At 39.9% G+C, this 13,070-nt stretch overlaps 1 protein-coding gene across 1 annotated transcript; it reads right to left on the bottom strand.

Annotated features, from left to right (window-relative positions):
* Window positions 1-783: 783 nt before the first annotated feature.
* On the bottom strand, window positions 784-9,982 carry Vha13 (V-type proton ATPase subunit Vha13). Its single transcript, XM_080280891.1, has 4 exons — window positions 9,870-9,982; window positions 4,629-4,729; window positions 3,482-3,580; window positions 784-1,754 (listed from the first exon to the last, which is right to left on the bottom strand). The coding sequence occupies exons 1-4, from the start codon at window positions 9,949-9,951 to the stop codon at window positions 1,683-1,685; spliced, it is 354 nt and encodes a 117-aa protein (XP_080137017.1). The 5' UTR covers window positions 9,952-9,982; the 3' UTR covers window positions 784-1,682.
* Window positions 9,983-13,070: the final 3,088 nt, after the last annotated feature.

Here is a 13,070-nt window from a genome sequence, read left to right as displayed (position 1 = left end):
TCCAACGTTGCCCCATTAGGAGTGTAGGAGCCCAGGGCTAGGCAAGTTGGTCCTGACATTTAAGATGAGAGTGACCAGCCTCACTCATCCCCGAGTGGCATTACATGAGCAATAAACCCCAACCACCCCTTGGATATAAACCTTCACCGGCTCAATCCGACTGGAATGCCATAATTGTTACCCACTAAACCACCAGGCGCTAAAATTTGGTTATATGTTTACCACCTAGCGTAGTAAATGGTTTCCTGGTGTACACGAAACCATTTGGCTTGTCACTCAGTGTACAGTCACCCACAGGCAGAAGTAAGGGGAAAGAATAAAGGAAAGAAAGACAAGAGGGAGTGTAAAGTCATCCATAGGCAAAGGATGAGGAAATAATGAAGGAAAGAAAAACAGAAGAAGATGGAAGGAAAGAAGAATGGAGGAGAGGAAAGGGCGGACACTCAAGAGCAGCACCAGTAAATAATAGAAATGTTTAGCTGAAGTAGGTAAAATCTGCATTATCTTACCTCTGAATAAACCTAAAGATGCAATCATGGTTAAGTAGCACCTCTGCTTCCACATACAGCTTCTGAATGACTAAACTGAAATTAGTTAAATATCCAGGAGTATACAATAATCTGACAATTTATGAACTCTGCAAGAAATGTGGTGTTTTATATATATATATATAATTAATGCACAATGAAACGTTTTCTACATTAAGTTATCCCCGGCAGCAGACTGCTCCTAGAGCTGAGTTGGGAGGAACATGATAATTAACCAGGTAAAAGAAAACCAATGCCTGTTTACTGACAGTTTAATACCATGCACAAAACCTGAATACTGCACAATGATCCCTCAATTTTCTAACTTATACTTGGAGAAGGATGGGATAGGTAAGCTATACAGTCAGATAATCTGAGTCCAATGAAAATGCAGTATGTACAGTAAATACATATGCACATGCACACACAATCACTTCCCTCTTCTCTCTCTTTTGTGTGGGTATAGTGTACATACATATGCATGCACTGTACTGTATTCTCTCACTGCCTTTCAAGTAACTTGTCCACCTGTGAAATCAATAATCATCAACTCTTCAAGTTCTTTCTAGTGAACACTAAGAGCTGTATGCTTTATTTTCACTTCACTCTTTGTACAATGTATCAGTAATCAATTTCAATTGGAAAAATAAATCCTATCACCACAGGGGGAGGAGGGGGTACATGGGCAACTAAAGCCAGAGAGAGATTCCTTGTTGCTCATGTGGTTAACAGCCAATGAAGCAATAAATGTAAAGCTGGGTAGCTGCTTCATCCAGGGGTCAGATAATTGAAGGGTCATTGTTCTTAATTAAAATCTTAGGTCAAATTGTAGGGTTTGTGATAATCTCTTCTACTGTACAAAACTGCTTAAATAACAAAGTATCCTCACAACTTCCCCATTATATCATTGTGCTCATCACCCTTTACAGGAGAGACAATCAAAACAATTTTCTCAGCTCATTTGAGAATGACAGAATTAAGTACAACCAAACGTAACCTACCATGTTCATTTATGCACAAAGAATAAACATCTGAAATAGTACTGTACAACTAATGTCAAAAGCATTTCTTCAACAACACCAATCACATTACAGACACATTTCCACATCTACAAGATCCTTCACAATAAGATCAGGCAGGTGTCATCAATAGCTCTCACCCTCTCTTGGCATTCGTGTGAAGTTCTGGTCGAATGTCTCTCACCAGCTGCAAGATGCGCTCGATCACCTAGGAAAGATTGTGACATTAAAAGTCGTATTCTGAGTGGAACAGGTGACTTCTCAGTACCCATTAGAGACCCTCAGTATGCAAATATTTAGGATGCACAGCGACCATAAATGCAGACAGGTACCCAAGGAACGCAGAAAAAAGAATACGCAATACATGATCCTATACTGTACTTATTTCCACTTGATTACGGTACTTCATTAAACTTCTTAAATACTTTGCATCCATAACATAAACATGGATACTGAAGTGCAATACACAAAGTCAATTTCTAAGGACTTATTACAAAATCTCGTATCACTTAGAATACAGGTCTAAGTATCTGACTTGTCTTATGTCTGTTGCCAAATCCCAAAGTTCATCCAAAGAGGCAGCGACAAAAATGTCTCAAATCATCTCACATACTCATCTACAGCAGAAATCCCACACTAAAATAACCGAAAGTGTCAATCTCAATACTGGTACATAAAATTTGCTCTTGAACACTGGAAAATTGCCAGTAAGACTGGTTCTGGTGGGGGAGGGGGGGGGGGAACACAAGTTACAAATCATCCAGTGCATCTGTTAAAGAAAGCAAGATTGTAAGAGGCTCAAGGTGGTAATAATGTAAAGTGACACGTCTATTTACATTGCTGCTTAATTTACTTGTAAAAGTTTTCCTTGACACCTAATATAACAAGGTCTTGACTGACGAAACTGGGACACTTTCATAACTTCAATACTGTACTAAGTTACAGTTGCATGATGATAAGCCTTAATTATGAGGTTACAAGTCAAATCAGTCCTCCAATCTGACTACACCTGGGCATCAACCGAGCTGAAAGATGTTAGGCATCTTTGTCAGGTTAGAATAAATATGCTATGGTGGCTGAAGGGTTTAACCTCTTCAATCTGGCAACACTTAAATTATTCGATTCTTACTATCTACAGATGATTTTATTTACATCAGAGGCAGACCCTTTTATGCAGACAGGTCAGTGAAAGCATACTTAACCCCTTGATACAAAGGCCTCTCCAATATACAAAGTAAACTCTCAATTACCTGTTGTAATTCAGCCAAGACGTATGTTGAATAAAGTGAAATGCCGGATACTGCATAGTATCCCCACCAAAGGCCCAACATTCAGCAACAAGCTGGATATTATGTTACTATCTGCTTCAAACCTCCATCCTCAAAACATTCCCATGAGTAAAAGATGAAAACTACGCATAAAATACAATAAAATAATCATACAGTACAGCAATACTGTAGCACAGCACCAGTTGGTTACCGTACCATTTATGAGCTGGTTGATATGCCTCAACACCGGATATTGCATAGAACCACCTGTTACCTCCCATTTCGGTGCTGGATATCGCATAATTTCGCCGGATATTGCTTTAACAGAGCCGAATCAGGAGCCCCAGATACTGTAGATGGCTGGATATTGCAAGGGCAGATGATAACTGACAGTTTACTGTAATCATTAAAGTTAAGGTACCCGGAGACTGCAAGAATAAAACCTACAAAAATGCTGTTGGACTGATGAGGTTAAGGAAAATGTTTCCCTGAACTAAATCTTACTAGATCATACAGCCCTGTTAGGTGACAGGAGGGTGCTACTCTTCCTGGCATGGCAGCTACCAGGCATGGCTCAAACTCACGACCCCCTGGTCCTGAGTATGACACTCGACCACTGAGCCCCCTGTGCCCCTGATGAAGTTAAAAGCCACATAATAACACTGACCTGATCCTTGTTGGCAGCCACCTGTTTATTCATGGCTGCTACCTTTACATGGGTATCCTGCTTGATCTTGAGGGCAGTGTCATCCTGGGACCCAAGGTGCTGAAAACAGATCATGAATGACCCTTACACTAAGCATGAGTGACTTGCTACCACCAATGAAAAATAACTAACTTTTCGAATTTGCATGATAAAGATGTTGAGATTATATCTTAACTGCTAACCACTTGTTAAATCACTATGCAGATCAATACTACTCACTGGATTCATGACCTCTACTCCAAACTCTTTACAGTAATCTTTTTCAATGACCTGTATGTTTATTTTCATGCATTAATTATATGTTGCTTTCATAACTATAATTTTGTGGTTCTGAGTCTGGGAGAGTGAGGTTCAGGCAGTATTAACCATATCACAGCAGTATGGATGTGAATGGTGTCCTGAAAGATCCTAAAACTGGGGGTTTATTTTCTGACCAACTGCTACCCACGCATGACACTGGCTCATACATTGCCTCCCAGTGCCTGAGTTAATGTCTGCCATCATCACCATGACCTATACAGGATCAGTGGCTATCAAGTTACCTAGAAAAATTATGACAACTTAGCCATGCACCATCATTACAGCCACTACCCGCACCTTGTCACAACACCCACATCTGTCACACCATCACCCCTGCATTTGTGTTAAGTGCTATCTGTCACACCATCACCCCTGCATTTGTGTTAAGTGCTACTTGCCTTGGTTATGCCATAGTACTGTACAGTATTTAAACAAAAGTAAATAGTAAAACTAAGTAAATGAAAGTAAAGCACTGACAAGTAAAGACTTAGGAGTACTGCACAGCACTGTGATTACAGAGGACAGTATTATCAACAATGAGCATGGCACAAAGCATGGCAACAACATAAACAAAAGTGATAATCCTGAAGTGAAGTTATCTATATGGAAAAGTTTAAATTAGTTATATTTTGTGAATAAATCTGTTGATACAGGACTTGGTGCTTTAGCTACCAGTATATCTGAGTAGTAAAATCACAGTAACAAAAGAATTAAACCTAATACATACCTCTACTACAAAATGTCCAAAATAATGCAGGTAAATACTATATAATACCTAAAATATTTGCCAGTAAAGCTTTTAGTTTACCTTGGCCTCATATTCCTTGAACTGCCTCTCTCGCTCTTGTCGAAACTTTTCTATCTCTGCCTGAGCCTCATCCTTGGCCTGCTTCAATCGTCGTGCCTTTCCTGTGTGAAAATTATTACATAGTACAGTGTATAGTTAAACGAAAGTACTGAATTTCTGCAGTCCCATATATCCCTACTGCAATGCTCAGACAAAAAGTGAAAGAGTTCATCTCCATGAGTGAGAAGTCTAGAGGTTCAAATAATGCTTCAGGGATAGCTCACATTGAATCATACCAGTACCTGTATTTTCCTGTGAACATATATCTATGTACGATACAGCCTTAACTTAAGTACAGGGTATACTGTATACAGTATGTGTGATACAGCCTTAACATATGTATACTGTATATGTATGATACAGTCTTAACATAAATATATATTTATGTATGATACAGCCTGAACATAAATATACATCTACCTATGATACAGCCTTAACATAAATAAAATATACTGTATTTCCTTATACTGTACCATCCATCAATCCATCATCCAATCCTACGTTGCCCCATGAGGAGTGCAGGAGCCGGGGCTAGACAAGTTGGTCCTGACATTTAAGATGAGAGTGACCAGCCTCACTCATCTCTGAGTGGCATTACGTGAGCAATATACCCCAACCACCCCTTGGATAGAAACCTTCACCGGCTCAATCCGACTGAAGCGCCGTAATTACCCACTAAACTACCAGGCACCAAAATTTGATTATATGGTTACCACCCAGTGTAGTAAATGGTTTTCTGGTGTACAGGAAACCATTTGGCTTGTCTCTCAGTGTAAAGTCACCCACAAGCAGAAGGAAGAGGAAAGAATGAGGGAAAGAATGACAGAAAAGGGAGTGTAAAGTCACCTGTAGAAAAAGAAGAAAGAATGAAAGAAAGACCGAAGAGGATGGAAAGAAAGAAGGATGGAGGAGAGGAAAGGGCAGACACCTGAGAGAAGCACTACATCAAATGAGTGGATGGTGAGCGCCCCGACCTACCAACAACATGCATACGATACAGCAAATTCTGTCATATCCCAAACGTATGGGCATATCAAATACACTACTGTAGGTTACTGATATCATTAAGAATATTCTATAGGCTGTATATTTTCAATAACAAGGGCAGTGTTCAATGTACTGATAACTGTACAGAACTGATGCAGTGTGAGGTACTAATGAGTTACGCATGGGAAGAGCAATGGGGTTTTTCTGGGTATCCATGTCATGGGTCACAAAAATCAGTGCCGCAATCACTAAGGGGAAAGAATTATCTTTACTTGCCCTAAGGTGGCCTATTTGATTAATGTGATTATTGCCTGAAGGATGAGTGATCAGAGACACCAGCCAGAGGGTCAATTTTGCCTTATGGCCAGAGTTCAAAACTCCCAGGGGAGACTGAGGGTTGTCTTATGAATAAAATTGCTACAGTATTTTTTGCATAGCTTGTATGCCTGTCTACAACTGGTGCTGAATTTTTAATAAACTGGTACAGCGCCAACAGTGTTACAGTTTGCACCGCAAAGTACATCCCACTTTTCTTCCTATGTCAGTCAGTAAAGATGATGGTAATTTTCTCATTTCAGCATATACTCAACTTGGTGTTATATCTATGATTTTTCTGCTTATCTTTTATGCATGAATTTTATTTCTACATTTAATTCCACTGGAAATTACTTTTTTTTTTTTTTTTTTTTTTTTTTTTTTTTTTTAATACATAAATTCCTTGCCAAAATGATTAAATTACAAGCCATTTTAGGCATTAACCTACCTTGTCTCCACTTAACCAAAAACTGAAAAACAAACAGCATGAGTGGGACAACACCTGTTACTCATGAAGATCATGGTAGAACTTGAGTTGCCAGGTGGCACCTTATCTGGTGAAAGACCTGAGTACCGTAACTTATATTACATGAGTTTCTGGTTGCCAAATGACTAGACTTAATTTCTCAGTGGCTGAGAGGTAAATACATTCATGTGCACCACAGGCCAGACCCCAGGACCATTTTTTGAATTTTGATAACTGACTTTTTTTTCCCCTTTTTTCTTACAGATGCGAAGAGAATCATCTGGCACAACTGGCAATATGTTTTCTAGTTTCCTAAACCCGACCCACCCTGTGACTTCCTATGATTCAAGGAAAAATCAATAATATTACTATGCATATGCCAATAATATGTAAACCAATGGCCGAAAACATGCAAGATAAACTAACTGCCAGAGTGCTTGTGACGGTACAGTAGTGTCATGTAAACATACCACTGACCTTTGTTCCCTTCCTATTACTGTTTGCATTTTTTTTTTTTTTTTTTTTATGGCACACTAATTTGACACCCCCACCACTGGCACTGTGGGGCGTTGTTTGACGTCTGTGGCTACTGAGGGGTTAAAAATGTTATACATTTGCACAAACATGATTTAACTATTTAACACTCACAAAATGATGAGTATGAGCTAAAACGAGAATACAGTACCATAACATCCGATCATACCCGGTACATCATTTGGGATGTATCAGCACCCTAGGCCAAGCTAAAGTAATATATATATACTGTATAACATTTGTGAGTAGGAGACCAAACTACATCCAACCCTGACTGCTTTTACATGATCGTAAAACTAGAAATTAACAACTGGGGTAAACATCTTTCCAGTCAAATCTGGGACATCAATATGGTACCCTTCCATGATGCTGACACAGTCAAACAGTGGTCAAGGGAAAAAAAATACTGGAAATCTAGGCCTACCATACTTCCTTTTATAAGGTCCTAATACTCTTTCATTGACTTCAAAATATGGGGCTAAGGTAGAAATAAGAAAGGTCAATATTCATTAGTTTACATCACATGATCCAGGAAATCTGACACACCCATGTTATTCTGAATCTACTCCACTATAAAATTGTTCTCAGAAATGTATACAAGCACTGGTATACCCCACTATTTGATCCTCCTTAATGTGATACCCCGCCTTAGTGATGTAAAAAATTCAACAGCCTTCCTTGCCTAACGATGGCCAGTCCCCGGTTATGCATTTTTTTTTTTTTTGACAAATTTTGTGTTTAGGTTGATTTAAAAACTGCTTTTAGACCTAGATTAATGTGTTTTAGTCATAGGTGGGGTGAACACTGTCATTTCTGGGTACAGTTTACTACGTCTGATTTTTCCAGACATAATTTTGATGAGTCTGGTTAGTACTTGGATGGGTGACCGCCTGGGAACACCAGATGCTGTTGGCATCCCTACGTGTCAAGTGGGGTTGGTGGAGGATTAGTGCCCCTCCCTGTAAAACAATTAACTCTAAGCCCTTGGCCACCCCGTCTGGGATACATGGCGTCTGGCAATGAATGAATGAATGAATGAAATTTTGATGATTTTCAGATTTTATTTTTGGGTTTAGGTGAGTTATAACTGCTTTTAGGCTTAGTTTAGCTTGTTTAAATGTTATTTGGGGGTATAGGTCAGCTAGAAACTTGATTTTGGACTCATCTGGGTAGGTTTTGGACTTGGCTGGGGGGGGGGGATCCCAAGGCTCCCAAACGCATCCCTATACTTTCTATAATGTCCCCATTTAACGATACCCTGGGTCAACGATGGGTTTTCCCAAACTCATCTCATTGTTTAGCATGGACGACCCATACTTAACGTGAAAACCCTATACAGTATTTATTTACCTTGGACCTCCCCCTCAATTTCTGACTTACCAGCTGCTGCTCCCGGGCGTGACGTCACATGACAACTGCACATGCTCAGGCCTCACGGCCAATGAGATTAAAGTCGGACAAAAGGCAAGCCAATCAAATTGCTGAGACCATATGCACATCTTCAAATTTCAAATATCCCTTACTTCAGCCAGTTGCACAAGGGCTTCCTCTTGTAGTGGGTGTACCCTGACAGAACATGTAATCGCTCATTTTTTAAAGAATGACAAAGAAACCGTGAACTTCCTATGCCATCATGGTGTTCTGCCTTCTTCCATGAGATGTAAAAAGTGTGGAAGTGAACTTCACTTTAGACAGGACCAGCATAAATGGTACTGTATCAAGAAAATCAGTTATGCTGCATAAGGTAAGGTCAGGCTATGCTAGGGTGTGTTAGGTTAAGTTAGAAATGTGATTTTCTGATTGTTTTAGTGTGATTTGAGTGTTTTTAATCCTTCATTTTTTGTCAGAATTCACGTGTTTTAAAAATAGCCTTGGGTAGGTCTATCTCCAAAATGGGTGAATTCTAACAAAAATTAAGCTCAGATTCATTCCAACCACACTAAAATCTACCAGAAAAAAATACAGCAATTCTTTACCAAATGGATGCAGTGATTTCACCTATACTATAACAACCTCACGATCTCAAGGTAAGAAATTTTGGTATACAGTATACATATGCAACACAGATACAGTATTTAACTGTAGAATTTTGACAGCAAGAAACGATTGGAAACAAATAAAGGGGATTATTCCCCAAAGCTAGATCATATAGGCCTAGCCCTGCTAGGGTTGCAGGAGAATGCTACCTCTACCAGCAAAGGAACCTACCCGGGCGCGGCATGAACTCTTGGCCTCGTGATCTCATGTCACAAGCTTTACCACTGAGCCAACTTGCTCCCCAGCAACAAACAAAATATACCAATTCTAGGGTATTTAAGGAAGTAGCAAGGTCGTCTGCAGCAATATTTACCGACGCTCTCCCCAACTTGACGCGGTTTACCAACCATAGCTCTAACTGGATGCGCCAGTGTATCGTGTAAAAGCTATGGGAGACAATGATTTAACCAAACCAACCTAACCTCATTTGCATCTGACAGCCAGTTTTCAAGTGAAAAAAATGCGTGTTAGGAACATTAAATATGGCCAGCTACTGGTAGACGTCAGTGGAATATTTATGCATTCCAAATCCTCATTTACAGCTTTCAGAGGTAAGGTTATAAAAATGCCCAGGAGCTGTGGTAATCCAAGTCACAAGTAACCTGTGAGACTCACTTCAGTATAAAATATGGTAAGGGCGCATCTGCTTGGTAAAGAATTAATATTTTTTGTTTCAAAATTGAGTGATGTAACTACTGAAAACTGACCGAGACAAAATAAGGTCATCCTATTCTCCAAAATTCATCTACAATCAGCTTATGAAAAATATAAGCTTCAGATCAATAGGTACGCAAGTCTGCGAGACCTGTTGCCTTACATCAAGTTGATTTGGTAAAATGTATGAATTCATTTTTAATTCTTACGCTTTCTCGCCTCTGCAACCTTCTCCGCAGCCTTTTTCTCAGCGGCCAAAAGCTGCTGCACCCCCTGACTCTGGCTGGCCATGACGACGATTGAGCCGCTCGATGAAAACTCCTCCCACCCCACCTTACAAATATCAGGAAATAATAATAGTTTAAAAAAATCTTGATTTAATAATGCTTTCGTAGTTGATTCAAGCACGCAGAGGACCTGAAAAGTTATATTCATCATAGTCGGTTAACAAAGTATATTATTTTTGTCCGAAAACCAAAAGCTTTTTAAACACAGTATTACTGAAAGTCAAATTTTAGCCATGAATTTACATAATCTGTAACATTCTCATGCACACTATATTACTGCTTGTATATGGGAGCTAAATAGACATCACAATCTTTAATGGAGGCTAAAGTCTTTACTCACAACTATTCCTGAATAAAGAAAGGGACATCAAAGCATTGGCACTGACAATCATATGATTGCCTAGCAAGGTGAATAAATGGTTCTTTAAAAACAATAATGGAACAAAGCAACATTTGTGATAACAGAACACCTCTTGCTATAATCACTCATCGTGAATGAAAGGTATACATAAGTAATTCCATTCTGAAGCATTTACAACGATGTGAAAACATACTTTGAACTATAGTAAATAATTACGTCATAACGCGCGGACTATAAAGTGGAGGATCTGTAAACTCAAGTTTGACGGGCTTCCACCATCTGCTCGTGTCCACTCTTCTTAGTAAGAGAGACGAATCTACACACACATACAAACCCAAGCCCAGAAGGAAAAAATGACTCACATGCCTGCCAGTCTCTAATGCATTTTGCCTGCATAGTCTAATGTATAACCTTTAAATGTACGTGACTGTATCGGCTGAAGGTGTGTGGCAAGACCCACCACCCTTTGTCGTATAAGTACTCTGTATATCTTTTACAACAACAAATATTTCAAATCTCACTCTCTCTCTCTCTCTCTCTCTCTCTCTCTCTCTCTCTCTCTCTAATCAGATCAACGCAGTCACCAATATAAAACGAAAATGAAGTGACTGATCTCACATTAATCACCTATGCAGCATTTCTTACCCTGAAGATATACTGTATACGAAAAAAAAAAAGTAGAACAGGAGAGAGAGAGAGAGAGAGAAGTACTGTATATAATAATTTAGGTTCATATCAGTCAGTCACTTGTCATGTCTTGCTTAATTCTTTGTGAATATGGGACATTTTTAATATTTCTGTATAGGTGGTTTGTTTTCGTCTGACGAAACAGAACTACTCTCACCCTGACCAACACACACACACACACACACACACACACACACACACACACACACACACACACACACACACGAATATTTACTTGATATTTTAAAAACCTAAGAACCATAACCGAGTCTTATCAACAGCTACCAGAGGCGAGGAGTGTTAGTGTGAGAGACCTGGGGGTAATTAAGGATAAGAGACAATATCCATGCCTAGGGGGTCCTCAGCTTAAACGGGAGACAAGACTCTGTAGGAGTGGACACTAGCCCAGGGTGGAGGCAAGTGGAGAAGGCTTGGTGGCGGTGGATGCCCATGCAGGAGAGTAGAGTGGTGGAAAGCAGGGTGGTGGGCATGGTAAGGTCTAAAGAAATCCTCAAACATCGTATTCTCATCGATTACAGAGGCCCCCTGGTGCTGGTGACGGAAGCCTTCACGTATGTTGTCGCACTGTGGGTCGCACTGATATGGCCGGGCGGTGGGGCTACCTGGTTCTACAAACGTCCCTCAGTCCCTTCCCTATCCCCCCTAAAGAAGATGGTGGGATGCAGAAGGGTAACATCATTCTGCATTCCACCTGGTTTACGTTCCAAATGAATCAGGGACTATAACAAAAACAACAGCAACAACAACAACAACAACAACTACTACTACTACTACTACTACTATTACTACTACTACTACTACTACTACTATTACTACTTCTGGCTTTTTCCACATAACCTTACCACCATCCATATGGATATTATACTGTGAAGATCAACATCAACGTACATAATATATTTCACCATTTATAGTTGCATTGTGAAAGTTAACACTAACCTTCATAATACAGTCCGTTGGCCCTAAATACTGTGCTTGCTTGTTATAAGCTACTGTTTTTATTCGTATTATTTTTTACAATCAGTATTACAGGGGTAACTAAAACGTTAATCTACTGGAGTCGCTGATCAGTGCGGCCTCTCGATCGCAGTAGCTTCGTAGTCCATACCCGCCAGAGAGATAGATCTGAGGGCTAATGATCTTATGCACTAAGAAATAGGAAGACAGACCTCACAAGGCCACAGTACGAGCTCCGGGGTTGATTCCTCTCAGACAGAACCTCCACCAGCTTTGAGTAGAGTATCCTTTCCTCTGGACCCATTCCACCTCATGTGAGCACAAAAGGGAATGAATTGACCGAGGTCTACATGTTGATTTCTTTCTTGAAGGGCTAAGATGCGAATGAATGTGTGTGTGTGAATGAGTAAATTGGGGGTGTGTCGTCCTGTCTCGGCTACCTCCCTTTCTTTGTGGGAAGCAGCCTAGGTATATATATATATAATATCCATCCATCTATCATCCAATCCTACGTTGCCCCATGAGGAGCGTAGGAGCCCGGGGCTAGGTAAGATGGTCCTGAAACTTAATTTGAGTGACCAGCCTCACTCATCCCTGAGTGACATTACGTGAGCAATAACCCCAACCACCTATTGGATATAAACCTACACTGGCTCAATCCGATTGGAGCGCCGCAGTTACCCACTAAACCACCAGGCGCCATAATTTGGTTATATGGTTACCACCCAGCGTAGTAAATGGTTTCCTGGTGTACAGCAAACCATTTAGCTTGTCACTCAGTGTAGATTCACCCATAGGCAGAAGGAACTGGAAAGAATGAAAGAAAGACAAAAAAAAGAGTGTAAAGTCACCCGTAGGCAGAAGGACGAGGAAAGAATGAAGTAAAGAAAGACAGAAGAGGAAGGAAGGAAAGGAGGAAGGAGAGGAAAGGGCAAACACCCGAACAGCACTACTTCGAATGAGTGGATGGTGAGCGCCCGCACTATATATATATATATATATATATATATATATATATATATATATATATATATATATATATATATATATATATATATATATACAGTATATGAATATTCCTGTGATGTGCAGTCTCAAGA

Source organism: Coenobita brevimanus, chromosome 86, assembly GCF_032717465.1.
Source record: "Coenobita brevimanus isolate Jiangsu-jjx chromosome 86, ASM3271746v2, whole genome shotgun sequence".
Taxonomy (NCBI): Eukaryota; Metazoa; Arthropoda; class Malacostraca; order Decapoda; family Coenobitidae; genus Coenobita; species Coenobita brevimanus.
Note: the sequence above shows the minus strand (reverse complement) of the source record. Positions and strands in the feature narration are given on the sequence as shown.